Below are 23,641 nucleotides of genomic sequence, written 5' to 3' on the forward strand. Positions count from 1 at the left end.
AAATATACACATGGATGGAAGTGACCAGTGATAGGTAATATGAATCATGTTGGATTTTTCTTCTAAATGTGCATCATCATCTAAAATAACTCAAAAAAGACTTCCTATCCCATTTAAATGACCCCAAAACATGTCAGCTCCAACCAGTGATTACTGTAGGAAGTAAAACAGTAACCTGGCCTGACTTGACCGCCACAGATAGTAAGTGACTGATTTTATAACAGCCAGTAACAAGGGGTTCATGGGATTTTTCCTGCTGGAGATGAATTTCAAGTTGCCATGAATGAGTCTCTCCCATTGCTCTGCTCAAACACAGGCAGCACTCTTACCCAGAGACAGAGAGAGGGAGGGAGAGAGGCAGAGAGAGAGAGAGAGGAAGAGACGGCACTTACAGCATACAGAAAGAGGTAGAGAAAGAGTTTGAGTGGAGAAAGCGTGAAGAGGCTGAGTGTGACAGCACCGATTGAGAGGAGGAGGAGGAGGAGGAGGAGGAGGAGGAGGGACCAAGTGGCAGGAACAAGGGAGGGAGAAACCGAGAGGGGGACGGACCGAGAGTGAGAGAGGGGAGGGAGCATCAGACACAGGGAAAGTAGATGAGAAGGAGAAGGAAAGAGGGAAACTGAGGGAGTCAGAAGTAGAGAGGAGAGCAAAAGGAAAAAGGAGGACAGCTCAGCAAATCAGCCCAAAAGCATTCCTCTCACAGCTGCAGTGATCCAGGCTGGGAGGGGAAGTTCAACTCACCAGGAGAAGAAAGCAAAAAAACAACAACAACAAATTGCATTTTTTTTTTCTCTCTGAGTAAAGAAATCAGAAGAATCCCTTGAGAAGGAAGGGAACAAGTAGAAAGAGGAATCAGAGAGCTTCTACAGCCTCCGAGTGTCCTGCAGGGGAAAATGGATTCAGACTCCGGAGAGCAGAGTGACGGAGACCTGTCTCCAGGTAAGCTTCAAAACCTTTACTGCAGCTACAACATCAGTTGACTCATATGTTGTGGTCACCAGACTTTTACATAGTAGTGCATGAGTTTATCCAGAGGGTCGGTGAGTTCTTCCTGCATAGTTTTTCAGCATTGCTTTATCAGGTACTGGACCTTCAACATACACACATTTTGTCACCAGGAACTCTGTATTATCTCTCACAATGCAGCCATCCTTACGCTGATCAGCAGTTTGCCTACACATCTGAATACTTCTTTAATGCCCCCCAGAAATCAAGTATCAAACACAATTTTCAACTTTTAAGAGTCACTTAAATCCATTATCTTTAGCTCGTTGCTGAGATGCATCAATGTCAAGCTGGCTGTGAGCTCTGATGTGATGCTGGTGACTGGCCCGAGCCTCGTTGAGGGTGCGGATGAAAGCCGGCTCAGTCACCACCAGGAACAGGCAAGCTCCGACACGTGCAGCCAGTCTGCTCATCAACACATCCAGCTACAGAGAGAGCATAGCCTCCCCGGACACTTCTTGTTCTTGTTCTTGTTCTTGTTCTTGTTCTTGTTCTTGTTCTTCTTGTTCTTCTTGTTCTTCTTCTTCTTCTTCTTGTTCTTCTTCTTCTTCTGGAGCATCTCATCACCAGCAGGGAGAATCAAACAAAAGTTTAGATTTGCGGTTTACTGGAAGTTGTTTCATGGTGTCAGAGTGAAAGAAAGCGCAGCAAAGATGTATTTATCTTTGATGTTTAGTGTCTTGATTTTTCAAACCATTCCAAGTGAGTGGGTGGCTGTAGTCTTTTTTTAAACTGAGATCCTGTAGAGAATTCAAACCAGGAGATGAAACTGCCTTCTGGAGATGAGTTTGAGTTCAAAGATCATGAATCAAATGTGTCTCCAGCGGGTTTTCATAACGCCAAGCAGCATGCAGCAACAGGCTTTTTCTCTTTGCTTTTTTTTTTTTACATATACTTTGTAAGGAATCAGATTGAGGCTTTGCCAGACACATGTCCGTGGGTGCAATTAGCAGATCTGCTATAGTAAAGGACGTATAGTTTAGGGCATGTTGTTGCCCCTGTTAGCGACCGTGTGATGATTTTAATGATGCCGTAGCTGTTTGCCTCTTTATTTGACGACGGAGAGCTTTGTATGTTGATGATGCTCTGTTGAACTCTAACCATCTGTCTGTCCATCTGTCTCATTGGCGGTCTGTCTGTCTGCAAAGGGAGAGGAACCTTAATATGAGAGCCAGACAGTAGGTGATGACATATCTGTATCATCTGCTGATTTTACGCAGACCGTTCGAGGTTAAAACGTCGACCAGGGCTCTCATATAAAACAGGGGCTTTGTCCATTTCACTTTCATGGTCGTTTTTTCCTAAAGATACTGTGATCCACTAAAGTGACAGAGTCTACCACAGTAGGATTTAATTATTGTAGTCTTTTTGGCCTAAAAGCAATATTACACATGTTGAAAGGTAAAGGTGACATGGGAGCAAAAGCAGAATGACATTTCGAGAGAAAGCAAGAAACTGACTCATACTCAAAATGCGTCGTGCTTTGTGGCTGTGCTGCAGTTTTTTACTCGTCAGCCTAAGTGCCAGTGAAAAAAAAAACTGGCACGGCTCACTTTATAAGGTCAAATGTCCTAGCGAAACCTGAGCAAATGTATTTTCAAAGTGTTTCTGTACACAAACATGACCCTTATTCCTCCTGCATACGTGGATGAGGGATGCGTGATTGATCTATGCCTTTAAAATGTATTCTGGCACAAATCGTCCGTGTAAATATTGAGGGTATTTTGTTTCAGGCGGCCTTCCCCTTTGCCCTCGAGCTGTTGGTGGCTTTTAGTGTAGAGAGTGAGACTGACATGTCCCTGAAATGTCCCCTAAAGTCAGCTTCAAACGCTGTCTTTAGTGATATTCGGCAAAGCCGACGTTCCCACAAACTATCTTGTATATTTCTTCAGTTCTCCAGCAGATAACAACTTTCCCACCAACAGAACCTGTTTAACACGCTGCTCTTTGTTTCCCAGACGCACTCTGTGTTGTTGCTTTATCTAACTCCATTTGAAGAGTTTAAGAGGATTTTACTCATCAACACTATTCGTACCTATACCTATGAAAATGAATAATTCCTATTTATTTAACCCACGTAATCAATTTGTATGTAATCCATGTAATGGTAAACCAGGACAGGTGAACAAAGAGTGACAATTATTTCACACGTAACTTCCAATAGCCATTTTAACCCATACCACAATCCTTACCGAAACCTAATCAAGTAATGTTGTTGCCTAAACACTGCAAGCACACTGGTCGCTGATGTTACTCCACACTTTCTATCTATTTCAGTTACCTAGCAACAATATTCTCATAATTTAAACCACTCAAGTGCCAAAACATTATATGTATTATTGACTTCCCATGTTGAAAACACAACCTCACGAGTTTCACTCGGAGGCAGCGTAACCTGCGGCTTAATGGACCAAGGTCAGGCGTGTTCTCTGGGGCATTGTGGGAAATGGTCTTCCTAAGGGGACTTCTCTCAGGTGAATGTAGGTTGTTGGACAAGAAAAGATCCTTGCACTTGGACTATTATAGGCCAACACCAAACTGTGATCCTTGACGCTGATGAGCCTGCTGAAAGAAAAAAATCAAAAAAGAACGAATCTGTTTCAGGGGAGACTTGTGCATTATAATTCACTTTTGAGAGTCAGGATTTGGACTAGGGAGAGAGACAGAGCAATCATCTTTTTTCGTCATTGTGTTGTTCTGTCTTTGTTGTTCTCTGTACCTTTTGTTGTGTTGAAGCAAAAAGATCAGCCACATGCAGAGCACAGCTGTAGCTACTCTAGAAATACTCTTTAGACCTTAAAACACACACACACACACACACACACTCACACAAAGGCTCACAGTTTTCCCATAATCCTCCAGTCATGCAATGAGCATCCACTGACCATACCAATACCCACAAACTGATTCATCCAGCAGTCCTGTCCTTCCTTCCTGTGGTGCAGTGGAGATGACCACACCTTAACATGAGTCAAAACGTGTCTGGCTGTCAACACACCTGTTCTGCTGGAGGACTGTTGTCCGCATCGCACAATGGGCACACAACAGAGACATTTGCATTTAATTAACAATTCTGGTTTCTGGATTGAATGTTTTTAGTTATCACATTATTCTGACATTATGTTGCTGAATATTCAGCCCACGGTCGACTTTTGGCTGAATCATAATGGCGATGCAAATCACTCTAACACCCAATCTGCCGTCCCAAGAGATATTTCCAGCCATTTGTGTTTACTTTAAATTCTCTACAGAAAGCAGAGTTGTTGAGAAGAGAAGCTGTTTGGCTGTTGTAATAACAGCTGTGGGATGCATAATGGCATGAGGGCTGTTGCTGTGGTTTGTGTAAACAAAAAGAAAAGCTGCAGATGTTTGATGACAAAGCTGAAATTGAATCCTCGGCCAGGTGATCCTCTTCAGCATTCACACAGTCACATCCTAACAAACACTATAACTGTATTGGTCGTGTTGAATGTCACTGGTTCACACTTCCACAAACACTTCAAAGATCAGTGCTAGCAATCAGAGAGCTTCTGCCTCATGATTGCCATGTTGGCAGACGGGCCACATGCTTTACACATGAGAGACAGGCAGAGTGGGCCGGCCCTGCGTACACTGTAATACTCCCATGCACACACACGCTGAAAAATTGCCCGCACTCTTCTTGCTCATTTCTTTGGTCTCCAAACACATGCGTCCCTGAATTTATTTCCCCTCCGCCTATAATCTGGCCCACAGATGGAGAGTGCTTACTGCAGCCCGGCCCTCAACACACACGTACACACACTCACTCGAAACACCGGGAGCTGCTTCTGGAAAATTGTAACATGAACTGAGAAAAAAAAAAGAAAACAGGAGTGAAGCCGTAAGTGGAAAAGACGACTCAGGACAAAGTTTTTTTTATTTCCTCTGGAGGCAGCGAAAGACAAACCCTAAAATTCCCTGTAACTCTCAGGTCTTTTACCGGTGGGCATTTTCCCTTGTATGCACATGCATGCGTTAACACAATAATACTGTGGCATTTCATAGTGTTTGTGGGACATTTGGAGAGAGAATTGTTTCCCCCGGCGGAGCCATTACTGAAACATGAAATTAGGCCGCAGAGGCATTTTGACAAGGCCTCATAGACACACACTCAGGAGGAGGAGAAGGCCGCGGTTTCACTGGAGGGCCAGTCGAAGCAAAGCAAACAGTCACTACTGGCGCCTGGTGTGAGAGGCGAGCTATTTGAGGGAGGCCCGTGTGTATTAAGGGAAGGCTGGAGTGGTGTCGGTGGAGCAGTGAGCCACTACAGGTATCTAGATCTGTGGTGCATAAGAGCTGCAGGCAGGCATGATGCTCATGTAGTTAATTATGGTCCCATTTAGAGTAAAATAGACCATAAAGCAGGGTATGCTTTTTGGGCGTGGCTGTGATTGACAGATCGCTACCACAGCATTAATAAATTAATTTCAACAGGTCGCCTAAAAACGTCTTATTCGGTGTGAGGTTGTACTTAGCTCCCCCTCTCATGTCACGCCCGGTTGCAGAAAACCAAGATGGCGACGGCCAAAAACCAAGATGGCAAACTCAAGGCTTCAAAACGACTGGGTGACTGACTATGCCCACTTCTTATATACAGTCTGTTGTTGCAAGAACTTGTATCCTTATAATTTCTTCATTTGTGTTGACTTAAATTCACAATTATTGGCAGGACATTTTGAGGAAGGTTATTTGTTTCTTTGTTGTTTACCTCAACATGCAGATTATATCGAGTTAAACGGAGACTTTTCCTCTCCCACGTAACTATCAAGGCAGCAAACAGGCAACAGAAAACGAGGCAGAGTGGGAGGCAATTACACACAAAGCTTTTTACACTTAACTCTGGGACAATTTGAAGTAACTGTGCTGACTATACATAGCATTAGGAGATAATGGTAGGACAATATGTAATACCCATGCATAGTATATCTCAACAGTTAGTGTAGCAGTGCATCACATTAAGCTGCTTTTAGAGTACATTTAAAACCGTTTGCCTCTGGGAGGTAGAAGGCAGCAGAACAGACAGAGGTAGTAGCAAATGTGACAATAAAATCTGTGGGTTTAGACTTTTCATGGGCAATAATGGCAACAGAGAGAAACAACTATATTTCATAAACTGCGTTATCCTTTAAGGCTTGAATGATTTGAATCAACCCATGGAAGGATTCAGTTTTGGCTGGTAGGGCAGAGGGTTAAGTTGAAAGAAGAAATGCAGTCACTAAAAGTCAGAAACAAATCTACAAACGTGTGTGTGTGTGTGTGTGCGTGTGTTGATGTGAGTGTGTGTTTGAACCACAGTTATTTCCTGGTCATTAGTTAGTGGTGGGTTGGCAGCCAAGAGAGCAGCAGCACTTTGGCTTTACACTAAAGCGTGTCATGCACAGTGAGGGCCTTCAAGGCCAAAGCTCAAAGTGTATCCAATTTTATAACTTCAATCAAAGGGAGAGCAACCTTTTAATTGAGGCAGCATGACATCTGAAGCCCCGCCGCTTCTCCCGGCTAACCTTTGCTCCCCTAACATTTATAACTCCATGTTGTTTTCTCACTGAAAGTTTATCACATCTGTATTCTTAAAAAGCTGTCTTCTGTACTGGCTAAAATTCAAATTTGTAAACAAAACACCAAGTACATTTACTCAAGTGCTGTACTTAGATACAAATATGATGTACTTGTACTTTACTTGAGGATTTGAAAACTTCTTCCACCTCTGTTTTTTACAGTGAAACGTCACCCCGTGACACTATCATGGGAACTGTAGTTATGGTCTGCCAACAAAATCGTTATTTTGTCTGTCTTAAAGGTGCAAAATAAAAACTTCTGAGCAGCTTTTTCCTATGTAAAGGTTAAGTAGCATCCAGAGTGAAGTCACTCTCCCTCTGTGTGTGCTGTAATCCGAGTTTCTTTGTGCTTTCATACTTTGTGCTTACGTAGTGTGCATGTTAGTCCCTGTTTGTGTGTCCCACTGACTACAAAATGGCCGCTGCACTGCACTGCTATCATACGGCGGTTACCCCCGATAACACTGTCCCGACCCATAACGCATACCTTCTAACACCTTCCACCTGCCAAATACCGTGTAAGTGTTGGCTGTGGCAGTTAAAAATTCCAGGTATACCAGCCACATTTTATATATTTTTGTAGTTATAAAAAAGTCAGCGATCATGATACATTCCACCTTTCTACTGTCTGGTACCACTGACTCTGTGTTTGGAATTCTACATAGATTCTGCATAACTTTCAGAAGTGGCAGACAAACAAATTGGGCAGTTGAAATATCTAGTGACCTGACACATGTGACAGGTGAGGAATAAAGATAAGGACAGAAAAAACACTGAGTTATGGATGCAAGTGAGAGAGGGTAGCTAGGGCAGGGGGCGGGGCTTCAGCTCTATATAACGGCAAGCCTCTAGTGATTTGAAGCTTTCCCAGTGCCTCACTTTTACTCCGTTATAGTGGGTAACTGGTAAACAAACCAGGAGGCCAAAGTTACGGGGAAAGCTGGCAAGACCTGGATGATTGTGCATGTGTGTGTTGTGTGTGTGTGCGTGCACGTGGGTGTGTGTGTGTCTCTTTGTAAACGATGCCACGGCATGCTGAGACTTGGCTGAGGTCTATGGGAGGATTGGCTCACCCAGTGCCGGAAAACACTTACTTCCTTGCCACTCACGCTCGGCTCAGTGTAGATCTGATGAGAAATGAACAGAGAGAGAGGAAGAGATATACAAAAAGAGACAAGAGACTTCATGAATGTGAGACAAAGACACATGCTACATCCGGTTCTACATACAGCTGCAGATGATTTAAAGCGAATTGAGGCTGAGAAGATGTTTTTTTGATGTTGTGTGGGCCTGTGTGTCTGACGTAAAGGCATTTTGACGATCAAAATATGGACATATGATTTCACCTCTCTTTCTTTAACACCTCCTCCGTCCTTCTTTCTTTCACTCCTCCATGCTGGGTTTAAAGGAAATGACGCATTTACAGTCAGAATGGTGATTGTATGTTTATTTTTGTTTTCTTCTCCTGTGCCTTTTTCAAGCAAACATATCCCACTTCCTCTCATTTTCTACTTTTTCCTGCTCACTTCTATTCGTAGAAACTGAATGGTGTGAAATGAAAATGTACATATTGCCCCCCCCCCCCCCCCCCCCTCCTGCTTTCTCTCGCCTTCCTCCTTTCTCTGTAAATAGCTTAGTTTTTTTTATTTCAGATGGAAAGAGTCAAGGGAACCTTCTGTCTGGTTTCCTGGCCAGATAAAGTAAGGAAAGCCTGAATATGTTCTCCTGCTCTGTTTTTTATTAGGCCTCAGTCTCACAGTCTATCATTATGGCTCACACAAAAACACACACGCCCACACATTTGTACCCGACTTTCTATAAATAGAGCGTTCTATGAATCAAATTTGTTTTTTGAGGTGGTTATCTACAGGATTTTTTTTGCATTAAACGAGCGATCTCATTTTGTTTTTTGTGCTGTCTCACATTTACACAGCGAAGGTCGGCTGTAGTCGGCGCTCTTGTCTTTGTTTGCAGTCCCTGTGTTTCTTCAGTGTCTTCTGAACAAACTGCTTTTGTCTCTGACAAAAATGTAAAAAAGCATCACTTCCTGTGAGCCAAGACGGTTCCAGAGACTTACCTTACTAACACTGGCAGTTTAAGGCATGTACATTTTGTGTCACATTGGGAAATTACCAGTGGACATTTATTTATTCAAGCCCACGTGACAGCTAAGGATCGTTGGAGGAGTAGTTTTCCAGAGAAGCTCCCCGACGAGGGAAGCAAAGACGGGAGACAGCCTCCAGCTAGTTCCCATGCCCGGCTAACCAGCTAACTGTGGCCTGGCCCTTCACTAGCTAAACAATGGCAGACGTCATCGAACCGCAGCTGGTGAAGACATTAGCTTTACAGCAGAGGAGAGGTCAAAGGGCAGGGACCTCACAGGGCCCTGACAGGATGTCCTGGATACCACTTCTCATCCTCTGCGCACCAGCGGCTTCTCCGGTCTTCATAGCGAGGAGCGACTTTGAAGAAAGCCAAGCACACAGCTAAAGGTGGAGGTCAAATCACTGATATCTCTCCTTCTCTCACCCCCCCCCCCCCCTCTCCCAACCCTTGTGACAGGCGATCAACCCAGCGGCACATTAATCATTCAGACATTTCCTGCCACTGCTTCATTTCGCCTCATCTCACTGATCCAGCTCTACAGGGACGTGGCCATTAAAACCAAGAGACAGGGAGGGGCAAGGAAAGAGATGAGGGATGGAGCATTAAACAAGGCTGTTCTTGTGTCCCTCAGAGTGGCTCTTAAGTGCTTTTCCCCGGACCCGTTAGTCACACTGGAAACACTTAGCCCAGCCCCAGGATAAACACACTTGTAGGTTCAGTCTCGTAGGGTATATCAGTATATCAGACCTCCTCATTACAGTCATGTTAACATTCATACATCAACTCGCTTTTATTAAAAAACACTCCCAACAGGTTTGCGTATGTGATTTTCATCCATTGTGCATTTGCCAGTAATGCTCGAGTCACACCTTATTTGGCTGCCCATTGCAATATATTCTGACCAATACACCCAACTGGCTGAGTCAGCGTATTCCACCTTTATTTAGACTGCCTTTGTTTTGACTGCTCCATTCAAATAAATCCATCTTTCTTTTAAGATTATTTTTGGGGCTTTTGCCTTTTTTGGATTGACAGATAATCGACAGGAAAGTTATGTTGTAATTCTATTGTGTTCATGACATCTATTGCACTGGGCAGGGGGACAGACGACAGATGATGTTGTATGTTGGAGAGATTGTAAAGCCCTCTAAGGCAAATTTGTGATTTGTGATATTGGGCAATACAAATTTTATTGAAATTCTAATTCAAACCCCAGCCTCTGCGGTAAGGACTCAGCCTACACGGAGCACCTGCATCTTTCTTTTGACTTAAACTGATATTTATTTTGTAACTTAATTTGACAAAAATCCAATCATTTTTGGTTATTGAAGAATTGTCACCAACGTTTGCACTGAGTGGGATGTTTTACAGATAAAGCGTAAACTTGTTACTGCTTACTCATCATTTCTAACCCTCCCTTAAACATGCCTTTTGCATTTCTGTGCTACAGTTAAACTCAGCTCAGCTAAAATACAATGTAATTACGTTACCGATATATCTGCAATAAGCTAATTTTGGCTGATGTATCAGCATTTATTAGCTCAAGTATAATGTTTTGTTCAATTCCTGCACTGTGAGGCTTTCTCGTATAAGGCTTTAATCCGAATCTATATTAACATCCATGTGTTTGCTTTCTTAGATGGTTTTGCACTTGTATATATTTCCTTTAACTTTATGTTTCTGACATGTTTTTCTGAGAGGATGCGGCTTCTTTTCTGCCTCACCTCAGCCACGTTCCCCATTGGGGACGAATAAAAACTAGGTTCAAGCTGATGCAGGTAACACCTGCAAAAAACATTAACAGCACAAACAAATCATAACAGCTATTTGTCATATATTCTACAAAAAAAAATTTTTACAAGCCTCTGAGATCTGTGAAGAGGATAAATCTGTATTTCCTGCTATTACACTTTCTTCCAGTAAAGCATGAGTTAGCTGTAACCTGTGCATTCCAGTTTCAGCCAGAAACACTAAATGATCCACATCTACAAAAGGAAATGAATTTTATACTCTGTGGCCACTTCACATAAATGAAAGTCATTAAGGTTTTAAAAGGGAGTTAGGTATTAACCCGAAAGGTGTGAATGCTCCTCTATATCCTGAGCAGCTGTTAAGGCACGGTGACTGACCTCTTGCAGCACAGGAGCGCCCTTTGGAAACTGGCTCAGAGTCAGATTTTACATGTCATGAATAATGCACATTAAAGCACTGTGTCTCACTCTCTTTCTCTCAGTGGAAACAGCATCTTTCTCAATCTCTTTATCATCCCCAGTTACTTTCATCTGGAACCCTCTTAAATACCCACTGCTGCCGTTATAGATTAGAATTTTACAGTTTTTAATGTAGAATTTATTTTGAAATACATATCATCTGTCACTGTCAATATAAATCATACAAGCTGTATATACAGTATCCAGACATGTAAACATGCACACACATAATCCTACAGTCCGTAGACATTCAGTATTTATTTCTTTGTACTATTTGTATTGTTTGCACCCTACAGAAGACATGACTTGTACACTTGACTTGTTTTATTTTAATTCTCATGTCGGTGATTGCTTGGTGCATATATTTATATAGCATGTTTATTCTCTCCCTATATTATTTACCTATATTTGTCCAGCTCTGTTGTCTTTGTTCCTAGCTGTTATTTCTATTTATTGTTGATAAATTTATTTAGCTGAATTTCAGGAGCAGGACCACGCCTCAGCCACTCGCCCACTTCCGGCCACACTCCTACAAATACCTACCCTCAGCTAATAAGCCCCAGCTGGCTCGTGCTTTCTGCATCCCACCCTCCCTCCCTCCCTCTTGTTAAACCATTCCACCCAAGGTTATCTCACCCCATAGTCATCATCCTCCTATCCCTCATGGAGACCGGGGGATCTGCAAGGCCCGGGAGCCGCAGTGGATCCTCAGCTAAGCCTCCCCCAAACCGCCACGGGCTAAATCTCCATCAACCATTCCTCAACACTCCAAATAATCTACGAAGGTTTGCTCTCAGCTGAGGCGGGTTCCTAAGCTAGTGAATGTATAAATACAGCAAGATCAAATTCCTTGTATAAATGTTAAAGCTGAATCTGATACAAAAACACACACACGCGTTACAACAGACAGTGAGCAGGGGTGGTGTGTTTGAGTCATCTTTTAAATAGAGCAGTGGGAGTAAAGAAATACCACCAGAATGGAGACTTTGCCGGTAAGAGTAAGTGGAGGATTCACATGAAAAGACTAAACTGCCTGGATACTTCAGCAGCTTTTCTCTTGTGTATGAAGGCCTGCACCGTGATGTAACTTTACACACTCTTTTTAATATGTGTGTGTGTGTGTGTGTGTGTGTGTGTGTGTGTGTGTGTGTGTGTGTGTGTGTGTGCGTGTGTGTGTGTGTGTGTGTGTGTGTGTGTGTGTGTGTGTGTGTGCGTGTGTGTGTGTGTGTGTGTGTAGAAGTAAACTGACCAACACAAAGTCTGCAGCCCAGAAAATGGCACTGTAGAATAAATACATCTCATCTTTAGATCCACTAGTCTAGATTTGTGGAAAGTAACTTTGTACATTTACTCAAGTACTGTTCACATACATACAATTTTCATGTACTTGTACTTAAGTCTTTCCATTTTAAGCTACTTTATGCTTCTACTCCACTACAATTGAGTAGAAATTCTGTGCATTTTACTACATTTCATTTATCTGACAGCTGTATTAGTACTTTTTGTTGCTAATACTTTGATGTTGATACTCTCCTCGCTGCTCCGCCAGACCCCACTTAGAGCCAACACCGACACCCCGCTGCTGAAGACCCATGCAGGCGGTATTGTGGGCCCGCTAGAGGGAAGAGAGGCACAGGAGAACCAGAACCAGGACTGAGCAGAGCAGACTGTTAGACCCCTACTGCAGTCAAATTAGAGGTTTTCTAAAAGGAATCTGGTGCTCTAAAGAGAGTCTGGTGCTCTGAAACTATTCCACTTTTGTCCACAGGGACCGCCAAAATCAACACAAAATGAAAGTTCGCTGTATTAACTTTTAGAAAGAAATATCTAAATACTTCTTCCACCACCGCTGGTCGAGCTCTGACACCAGCTGGCACAACACACTCCCTCTCTTCCCCACTCCAGTCCACTTGCCTCTCAGGCTTGCTTAACACCAACCCTGCAGGCTATTAAAACCTCTTTACTTCTGCTGAATGACCTGCTCCATTGTTTTCCTCAAGAGTTGTAAATGCAGCCAGAGAGAGTCTGCAGCGACTCCTCATTGGAAAACCAAAAAGAAAGCGAGTAGGCCAAGGCAAAAGAAGAGGAAGTCAAGCTGTCACCCTTGTTTGTGTCTCCAACTTCTCTTTCCCCTGACATTTTTCTTTCTATTGATCTTAGTGTGGCTCCCTGTGAAATGGCAGTCCGGTGTTGATGGATGACGCATTTTATTACGGAGGGCTTTTCCAGGACTTTGTGTCACAGTGTGTGAGCACACAAGCTGGCATTTTAAAGTCTGTCTCCTGTATATGAAATATGACCGTATGCGACTACTGCAGAAGGCCAGTACATATGAGGCAAAAGGGGATTAGAACTGGACTGCTGTCCTCTTATAAGAGAAAACATCTGAAAAGGAAAGTTATTGCCATTTTAGCATTTACAGGGTGCAGCCAATGGCCTGGCAACCGTTCATTTCAGAGGGGCATGTATTGGCCATTCAGTTATAACATACATTAAAGTAATAGCTTGCACATGGGCAGTAAAGGCACAGCGGGGCTACAAGGAAACTTTGCGTACAAATTTTTTCTCGTTTTGTTTGTCACTCACCAAAAACACTCCAAACCTCTCTTACCTTTCAGCATCTCTGAGCCAGGTCGTCTGTCGGCAACCTTTAATATTTGGCTATTCAAACTAATAACGTTTTGAGGAAGCAGTGTCAATAAATAAACAGACGTATTTCTTGTTCCTTCTCTCTTATCAAACGCCATGTGTTCATCGTGTGCTAATATCCAACATTAATAGAATGACTGCGTGTGAACACCTGTGTCTGTTTGTGAGCAGACATATGTTCAGGTGGTGAACATATGTTTTCGTGTCTATCTGGCAAAAGAACACACACCCATGCACCTGCAGGGAGTGTGACCTGGGTTTGTCCAATACAAAACATGAGCATGTTGTCATTAGCAACCTCTTTGTTAGCAACCCCAAACAGGGAAGCACTGATCGCATTGTGTTTCCTGCTCTGAAGGGTCAGAGGGTCAATTCATTTTTTTCAATTTCAGTTTCTTGTTTGTAGAAGTTTCATTTATATTTTCCAATAACTAGGTGCAGATGCATGTTTATGTTGTTATACTATATTATACAATATATTGTATTTTTTTAAATTAAAAATATTGTTTAAATCAGTTAGTTCTAATAAATGCTGCTTTCTTTTCTGACATCAAATTTTTCGCTTGGCTTTCCTCTTAGTTTGAATAATTACCTTGAACGTTTAGAGGCTGAATACAGATCAATTCAGTTATCACTATCAATATCTTTGATCATCACCTTAAATAAGCTTTTCTTCTAAATTGTAATGATCCATCCATCCATTATCTTTAACCGTTTATCCTGTTCAGGGTCGCGGGGGGGGGGGGGGGGGGGGGGAATCTAACCTAAATTGTGATGATGACTGACTGTATTCTATTTATTTTAAAGTTGTTTCTCAGCTGTTGCGACATGAAGCAGAACACAAAAACAGCCACTGAAAGACACACAACACACATATTCACACACACACACACACACACTTCACATGCCTCAGTCAGACGGGTGTGTTCCGCAGCGTTATAGCTCATAAGCCCACAAGTGCCTCCAGCGTTGAGTCAGTAAAGGCCAGTCGGCCCTCGTCAGTGGGAGCTGCTGGTCCTGCTGGTGGCTCATTCCTCTGGTTTCCCTGGAACGAGACCAACACGAGCCTCAGGACACCGTCTCGCAGCCAAGCTGCCCAGCACGCTGCTGAAAATGTCCAGATTAGCAAGTCATTTCATTTAGTGTTGTGTATTATCGCTAAGTGTCCAGCGTCAGTTACCTAACATCCAAAGATATCTTACTTATTTTTACCTTCGGATTTTGTTACTTTCAGACAGAGGCTAGCTGCCTCCCTGTTTCTATTCCAACAGGATCTCACAGAAACACATGAAATGAACACGTATTACGTGGTGGTGATACATAATGGGTCAAATTACTTGCCGCCACCACAGAAACAATTTAACGTTTGATTTAGGCAAAAAAAACACTTAGTAAGGTTTAGGAAAAACACCATGGTTGGGCTTATGATAAAGATGTAAAACATGTCTTTTAAAAGCAAAACTGAACAACACGGACATTGGTCTCCTGTGTCCTGAGGCACGCACAAAAGTTGTTTTTCCAAGATACTCTATAACTCAGCAAATTGACCAAAATATCAAACTATTACTGGAAGTGGGGGGGGGGGGTAGTTTTCTAGAATTAATCCTGTTGTGATAGCTGTACTGTTGAGCCATTTTCTGTAAATGGCCTCTTCATTGACATAAATGTCTGACTAAAATGAACATCAATCTGCCCAGATGGACTGGGTACCACCTTTAGCAGGGCAGGTTTGGCCGGTCTCCATGTTCCACACTGTATGTATGTTCTGACGCAGCGCAGCAGAAACTGTTGACTCAGCGCTCTAAAAACATCAGGCGGAACAAAGACAGGCTGTCTAGTCAACAGCCACGGTCAGAGAGCAGCAAGCACCTTACTAATCCTGATGTTAAATGCAAACTCTACCAACTCCCAAAGGCACTCTGGCCCCGCATCTGTGGACAACTCCTGCACCCGGTTCGTTTTCAGTAACTCGTTCTCACATGCTACACAGAATACTCCCGTTATTTGGTGAAAATGTAACACATGAGGACAAGTGAGAAAATAATGAGCAGGCAGGAGAAGAGAGTGTGAGAGCAGGAGAGAGATAAGCAACAAGGGGAGACAGTTTTCTGACCACCTCTCTGCTGACAGTTTGCGCTGTTCTCAAACTCGTTCTGACACTCTGGCTCATGCATGTCACTCATCTCATGCTTTCTGGGTGACAGGCTGTACTGTATGTGAGTGTGTGGACCTCTCAGTGTCTCCATGGGCACTCTTTATAATCGTCTACGCTCACTTTCTGTATGTGCTAAAATCTCCAGCCAGACTCTGAATCACCCACCGCCTTCCCCAGCACTCTGACTCACACCTCAAGCAGCCTCGTGTCCATTCTTCACGGTATTTCTCCCCCCCCCCCCCCCCCCCCACACACAACACACACTTCATTTTTGCTTACATTCTTCGCCACTCAGGGATGTGCAAACAAACTTGAGACAGGGATCAAGGCAACTGAGTCGATGGCCACCTGCTGGTCCTCATAAACAGGCTCCAGGCTGTGTGTCGGGGGGGGGGGGGGGGGGGGTGGCAGGAGAATAATTAGTCTACTTTTAGCTCTGCACCAAAAAACGGAAAAGATCCAATCACTTCCTCTCATGCAGCACTCATTTAAGTTATAAGTTGAACTGATCTCTGCATTGAGCGTCACAGATCTTGATTACTTAGTTGCGCAGAAGAGAAATTCACTGACAGAGCGACTGGTCTCACCAAATCCAAATAGTCTGCACGACCATTGGTCTGACAAGGCCGGCTTTATGGAGCAAGCTGTCACCTTTATCAGTGTGCCAGGGTTTCAGAAATCTATCCAGTTGGGTTTGTGAATATCAGAGGCTCGCTGGAACAAAGAGCTGCTTCAGAGAAACAGGAAATAACAGTGACAAAGAGGGCCTGTTGATGAGAGGCACAGATCTGCCTAATGAGAGCCACAGTTATGTGTCCTGCTGTTGCTATTCAAATATCATGGAAACCACCGTATTGGCGTTGTGACGCGTGTATGCATGTTATCTATTTGACACCTACGGTCATTTACATTTGGTACTCTAAAAGCAGTCTGTGGACAGCGGCCTGTGGAGATTGGACACAAACTATTATGTAGGATTTGTATGGAGTTATTGACGACTATTCTTAGTGCTCTATGTTGTGGTCACATTATATTATCACATCCTTCTTAAATGCAAAATGCAACCTTCCACACGACAAAAAGCACAGAACGGTAATGTATTAACAGTCTACTACTGGTTTACTGTGCATGTGCTTTTTGATTACTTACCCATCAGTCATTCTAATTCACCTAAAGCTACACATATCAATATTATTCTCATATCACCAATGGATCAAATGACTAAGAGAAATGTGAAAAGAGGAAACACATCCTCTAACTTTGCAATTTCCCTAAGCTCCACAAAAAGTTTCAGTATCTTTCACCTTGTTGTTTAGATTTTGTGGCCTCAACTTAAGGTTTTGGTTCAGTCTCAGTTTCCATCTGCTGCAAGCAGCTGTTTTCACAGGACAAATCTTGGATGAACCCTACATTTAGTTACCTGCCCAGAACCAAAAAGCAGACAGCTAGGGAAGAAAGTGAAGCATTTAGCAGCTTAAGAGCCAGATATTTCTCTCAGAAGTTGGTTGAGACCAAAACAGAGCTAGAAGAAGAGAAGACTTCTATTCGCCAGGTCACCAGAAAAACAACGTGGCAACATATGTTGGCAATAACTAAGTGTGAAAATGTCAGTGTCACTTTTGTAGCTTGTTATCCAAAACACATCAAATACAATTTTGAAAACTTTGCCTTGTTTTCCTCGTAACAAAGACTTTGATGAAACTTTTTTTCTGTAGGTTTGAAATCTTCAAACTGACCCACTCTTTTTTTTTTGTCTCACCCCCACTCTCATGAAGCTGCACAAAGGAGCAGTACATCAAATATTATGTATTTGGAAATGATTAGACAAAGACATTGGCCGTATTAGTTGTAAATGTCAAAGTGGGCAAATTATACGTACGTGAAATGTCATTTAGCTTCAGACCAACACATTAAATGTCACTTCTGTACATTCACACATGAAATGCCACGGATAGGATTTCTCCCAATTGTTGTGGAGCGTTCAACCTCTTGTGTGTGTGTGTGTGTGTGTGTGTGTGTTTAAATAACACACATACGGTATATAGACACACACGCAGAAGATGAGGTGATGATGGGAATTCTGCATGCTCGCACAGCTGTCTGTTTTGATCAAATTATAATGACAACAAAGCAGGTGTCCTTAAATTTAGTCTCATCTGCTGTTCTGTGCTGAACTCACTGAACTCCCCGTCCACTCTCTCTCTCTCTCTCTCTCTCTCTCTCTCTCTCTCTCTCTAACTCCCTCTCTGTCTCTTTCTCTCACTCTCTCTAAGTCCGTCTCTGTCTCTCTCTATCTCTATCTCTCTCTGTCTCTCTTTTAGTCCATCTCTGTCTCTCTCTCTCTGTCTCTCTGTCTCTCTCTCTCTCTCCCTCCTCTTAGTCCGTCTCTCGCTCTCTCTCTCTCTCTAACTCCCTCTCTGTCTCTTTCTCTCACTCTCTCTAAGTCCGTCTCTGTCTATCTCTATCTCTGTCTCTCTCTCTCTCTCTCCCTCCTCTTAGTCCGTCTCTGTCTCTCTCTCTCTCTCTCTGTCTCTCTCTTAGTCCGTCTCTGTCTCTCTCTCTCTCTCTGTCTCTCTGTCTCTCTCTCTCTCTCCCTCCTCTTAGCCCGTCTCTGTCTCTCTCTCTCTCTCTCTCTCTGTCTCTCTCTCTCTCTCTTAGTCCATCTCTGTCTCTCTCTAGCTCTAGCTCTCTCTCTCTCTCTCTCTTAGTCTGTCTCTCTCTCTCTCTCTCTCTCTCTCTCTCTCTCTCTCTCTCTCTCTCTCTCTCTCTCTCTCTCTCTCTCTGTGTCTCTGTATCTCAATTCAATCTTTCTTTCTTTCTGGACATACATGTAGAGGAGGACTGACAGTGGCCAGAGAACACGGGGACAAAAGCGAGGCCTCTTTCCTGGGCTTTAATCATAATAGGAGTTATCTGGTGTGTAATTCGTAGCTGGGTGGCACCTAAATAAAACCCCTCTCCGTCCTCCCACTCCTCACATTCCCACAGACACATGTTAAGCTGCTGGGATCGCTACATGATGACACATGCAGCCTTTGATGTTCTCCTCTATGATAAATCACGACTGCAGTGGGACACGGCATAAAACTGTTCAGCTCTCAACTCAACTCTTCAGCTCTCACTTGTTCAGACTGTGTTCTGCAGACTTCTGTAACTTCTTTCAAATCAAAGTACAATTTACGCCAGTGCTGTGCTTTCATATTTACTGAGATCACATTAAATACTGCTACCAATTATCTTGTTACACAACAGCAAGTTGTGTAATGAAGACTTTGAAGACCGGACTTCTTCTTGCACAGATAGTTCTTCATGCAAGGGCAAGTAATGTCAGTGAAAACAGGAGAAGGGAAGGACCCATATTTGTATTACAATGGGTCAACAGAGTTTCCTGTTTGTCCAGATGGAAGTCAGCTGTTACATGTAAACACACTGAAGTTTAAGAGCGCTGGTTAAAGACTATATTAATAACATTAATAAGATCTACTGCAGAAGTGCTCTATCTTTTTCCAGTGCTCAGGGATACTCAACTTGCTTTGCCCGGGGAATATTTTTGCAATCATCTTCTTTTTTTGCAATTATATATTTTCAAATTAATTTGATGGACATCATATATATATTTTTAATGTATGCACTCTGGCACCTTATTTACTTTAAAAGTACAAAACAAACCCTCGATTCGTGAATCAATTTATTTTCATTGTGACTTAGAAAATGACTGGAATGCCACCCAGCAACCCTGCAGGCCGTGATTTGAGTATCACTGCTGGTCTTCTGTATTTCTAAATCAAAAACCTGACTTTATCGATTCAGTTTCTTTTAAAGCTTCATCACACTATGTCTCAATCTGTTAATTTACCTAATGTTCTTTCAAAAGTACCAGATTTACAAACTTGCTTTCAGTCAGAATTCAAGTTTTGTTTTGCATCGGCAATACTAGCAAATGGACAAAATTAGCGACAAGCTGGTGAACAAAGTGGAGCATTTAGCTGCTAAAGAACTAAATATGTTTCCTCAGGAGTTGGTGGAAACCAAAACAGAGCAAAAAGTTGAATGAGTATTGGATTAACATTAATAAGAAACAAACAAGACTTCAAATTAATGCTAATCTTGCTCAGTTTCTGCTTGATATGTGAAAGGCAACAAGTCTGCTTTACCACAACAACTTTATGAGGTGATACTATGTCAGTGTTGTGTTTCCAGCATGTTCTGCTGCCACCAACTGTCCAAAAATAATCAGTGCATGACAAGCTACTTCAGCAGGATCATTATTTTACTGTTTTGTTATTTCTGTCCACTGTTTTCTTTAAAAAAGGTTACGTTGGAGTGGAGATCTCTGACCTTTAGGACTAACCCCAAACCTCTTTTCTCTCCCTTCAGGACAGGAGAGCTTTAACTCCCGCTCCCTGGCCCTGCAGGCCCAGAAGAAGATCCTGAGCAAGATGGCGACCATGGTGGTGGCCAACATGCTGACGGACGACACCAGCAGCGAGATCTTGGACGAGCTCTACAAGACGAGCCGGGAGTTCACCAAGAGCAAGAAGGAGGCCCACAAGATCATCAAGGACGTCATCAAGATCGCCCTGAAGATCGGCATCTTGTACCGCAACCACCAGTTCAGCCCCGACGAGCTCGACACGGTGGAGCGCTTCAAGAAGAAGATGAACCAGGCGGCCATGACGGCGGTGTCGTTCTACGAAGTGGAGTACACCTTTGACAGGAATATTCTGTCAGAGCTCCTGCTGGAGTGCAGGGACATGCTTCACAACCTGGTCGAGCAGCACCTGACGGCTCGCTCGCACGCACGCATCGACCACGTTTTCAACCATTTTGCCCACGGGGAGTTCCTGGCCGAGCTGTACGGGGACAGAGAGGAGTACAGACTCTCCCTGAGGAAGATCTGCAATGGCATCAACAAACTGCTGGACGAAGGAACGCTTTAACCTTACACACCAGACCTCCTTCACCTCTAGCTTTTTTCTCCTCTTTCTCCTGCTGGTCTCTCCTGCTTCCTTCTATTTCCTTTTCACTTGCTCACCCCCCGACCGCTCACATCCTCCTTCTTTTCGCTCTCGTCTTCCTGTTTCTTCTTCACGCATTTCCATGAAGCTGGCTGTAACATCCTGCTGCTTTGGTTCATTTGAGAGGATTTTTTTTTTTAGACTGTCTTTCCCCTCAATGGATCATTGCTGCACACTGGGACAGCCTGTATCATGTATGCATTATAGCATTACCAGTCACCCTCTTTGTGTGCAAAAGTGTACTGTACCAATGGCCAAAAAACATACATTAGGTATAGTTGGATATGGAAGATAATCAGTCGTAGTAAATCTCTCTCTCTCTCTTTGTGGGTGGGTGTCTGTGCGTGTGTGTGTGCACATGTGCTTGTATGGGATTCGCTTGAATTATGTGTTTGTACATAAGACCAATGGTGTGTGTATTATGTATCTGTGTCAATCTTCTCTACAAGGGTGTAACACTTGTCTTTTATTAAAGATTTCTTGTAAACATTATTTTGCTGTTCTTCTGACAACAAAACCTCCACGTGAACTTAGAAAAAGTTTAATAAGGAAAGATGGGTTTGTTCCTTTGTGTTGGCAGTCATAATGATCATTTTCTCTCATGACTCATTTCTTTGGCAACGTGTGAAGGAAAACAATGATTTGCCTGCTGGCCAGTTACTTTCAGAATAATGCTTCAAATTTACTAAAACTAAAATAACTAAAGGTTTTGCTGACCTTTTTTCCCGGAAACAGCCGCCATGACAGAAACAGCATGGGTGGATCAGCTCTGGAAGATAAGCCACAAATGGTGCATTAAACTACTCCTTTCCCGTCCATTTGACCCACATGCACGCCAGGCATAAATTTGCCAACGATCATTTTGAAATGAGCAGGAAAATCACTGATTTGTCATTTCTGGTTCATTAGATGCCGTCTGGTCTATTCTGCTCTCCAGTCCAGGAAAACACATTACTGGTGGCTTGGTGTGACTCCAATTGAACTATTTTGGCAGCCAGAACAGGAGAAGTCCAGTTTTATGTCTCTGTCTCCTCGTGGAAATACAAAACAGACAGACCACCCATCATTTAAACCTCCATTTAAACTCACACTTCAAGTTAGTTGTCTAGTTATTCTATCAATTTAAATGTTATTGGACATCAAGAGAAATGTATAAATGTACTTAATTTACTTCTATTGGCCTTTGTTCTTTTTGTCTCCTGCTGTCGTTGGACAAAATATCCAGCTTGAGAGATAAAATGTGTCAAACACATAATTCATAAAGGAGATGAATTCTGATTAGAGAGCTGTTACAAGAAGATAAGACACACATATGCATGCACACATGCATATTTATCTTTTGATGTTGTTCTGGGTTGTCTCTTTATCGTCCATCCTCCAGGCAAACTCAACACAAGTTGAGTTTTGGTCAGTCAATCTTCTCAACTAGCTCTCTTTCTAAAGTGTTGAACTTTTCTTTTAACTCTAATCACACCTTATTCTTAAAGATTTAAAAATAATGGTCAAAAGAGAGTCAGCATTCAATAGATACAGTTGTGTGAAAAAGTGTTTGCCCGCTTCCTGATTTCTTATTTTTTTGCATGTTTGTCACACTTAAATGTTTCAGATCATCAAACAAATTTAAATATTAGACAAAGATAACACAAGTAAACACAAAATGCAGTTTTTAAATGGTTTTTATTATTAAGGGGGAAAAAAAATCCAAACCTACATGGCCCTGTGTGAAAAAGTGATTGCCCCCCCCCTGTTAAAACATAAATTAACTGTGGTTTATCACATCTTTGGAAAGCTGAGTTCAATTTCTCTAGCCACACCCAGGCCTGATTACTGCCACACCTGTTCTCAATCAAGAAATCACTTAAATAGGACCTGCCTGACAAAGTGAGGTAGACCAAAAGATCCTTAAAAGCTAGACATCATGCTGCGATCCAAAGAAATTCAGGAACAAATGAGAAACAAAGTAATTGAGATCTATCAGTCTGGAAAAGGTTACAAAGCCATTTCTAAAGCTTTGGGACTCCAGCGAACCACAGTGAGAGCCATTATCCACAAATGGCGAAAACATGGAACAGTGGTGAACCTTCCCAGGAGTGGCCGGCCGACCAAAATTACCCCAAGAGCGCACTGACGACTCATCCAAGAGGTCACAAAAGACCCCAGAACAACATCCAAAGAACTGCAGGCCTCACTTGCCTCAATTAAGGTCAGTGTTCATGACTCCACCATAAGGAAGAGACTGGGCAAAAATGGCCTGCATGGCAGAGTTCCAAGACGAAAACCACTGCTGAGCAAAAAACATAAAGGCTCGTCTCAGTTTTGCCAGAAAACATCTTGATGATCCCCAAGACTTTTGGGAAAATACTCTGTGGACTGACGAGACAAAAGTTGAACTTTTTGGAAGGTGTATGTCCCATTACATCTGGCGTAAAAGTAACACGGCATTTCAGAAAAGGAACATCATACCAATAGTAAAATATGGTGGTGGTAGTGTGATGGTCTGGGGCTGTTTTGCTGCTTCAGGACCTGGAAGACTTGCTGTGGTAAATGGAACCATGAATTCTGCTGTCTACCAAAAAATCCTGAAGGAGAATGTCCGGCCATCTGTTCGTGACCTCAAGCTGAAGCGCACTTGGGTTCTGCAGCAGGACAATGATCCAAAACACACCAGCAAGTCCACCTCTGAATGGCTTAAGAAAAACAAAATGAAGACTTTGGAGTGGCCTAGTCAAAGTCCCGACCTGAATCCGATTGAGATGCTGTGGCATGACCTTAAAAAGGCGGTTCATGCTCGAAAACCCTCCAATGTGGCTGAATTACAACAATTCTGCAAAGATGAGATTCCTCTACAGCGCTGTAAAAGACTCATTGCCAGTTATCGCAAACGCTTGATTGCAGTTGTTGCTGCTAAGGGTGGCCCAACCA

At 42.9% G+C, this 23,641-nt stretch overlaps 1 protein-coding gene across 1 annotated transcript; it reads left to right on the forward strand.

The window, feature by feature from the left end:
- The first annotated feature begins 893 nt into the window (after positions 1–893).
- On the forward strand, positions 894–20,641 carry tnfaip8l3 (tumor necrosis factor, alpha-induced protein 8-like 3). Its single transcript, XM_076077601.1, has 2 exons — positions 894–939; positions 20,079–20,641. Exons 1-2 carry the CDS (start codon positions 894–896, stop codon positions 20,639–20,641), a joined length of 609 nt encoding a protein of 202 aa, XP_075933716.1.
- The last annotated feature ends 3,000 nt before the right edge of the window (positions 20,642–23,641 follow it).

The sequence above is a fragment of the Anarhichas minor genome, unplaced genomic scaffold (genome assembly GCF_050575085.1).
Source record: "Anarhichas minor isolate MPS153535 unplaced genomic scaffold, ASM5057508v1 ptg000062l, whole genome shotgun sequence".
Classification (NCBI taxonomy): Eukaryota; Metazoa; Chordata; class Actinopteri; order Perciformes; family Anarhichadidae; genus Anarhichas; species Anarhichas minor.

Coding starts and splice junctions, on each gene's coding strand:
- tnfaip8l3 (XM_076077601.1), top strand. CDS start 894: ATGGATTCAGACTCCGGAGAGCAGAGTGACGGAGACCTGTCTCCAG. Junction 940..20,078: donor TGACGGAGACCTGTCTCCAG/GTAAGCTTCAAA, acceptor CTCTCCCTTCAG/GACAGGAGAGCTTTAACTCC.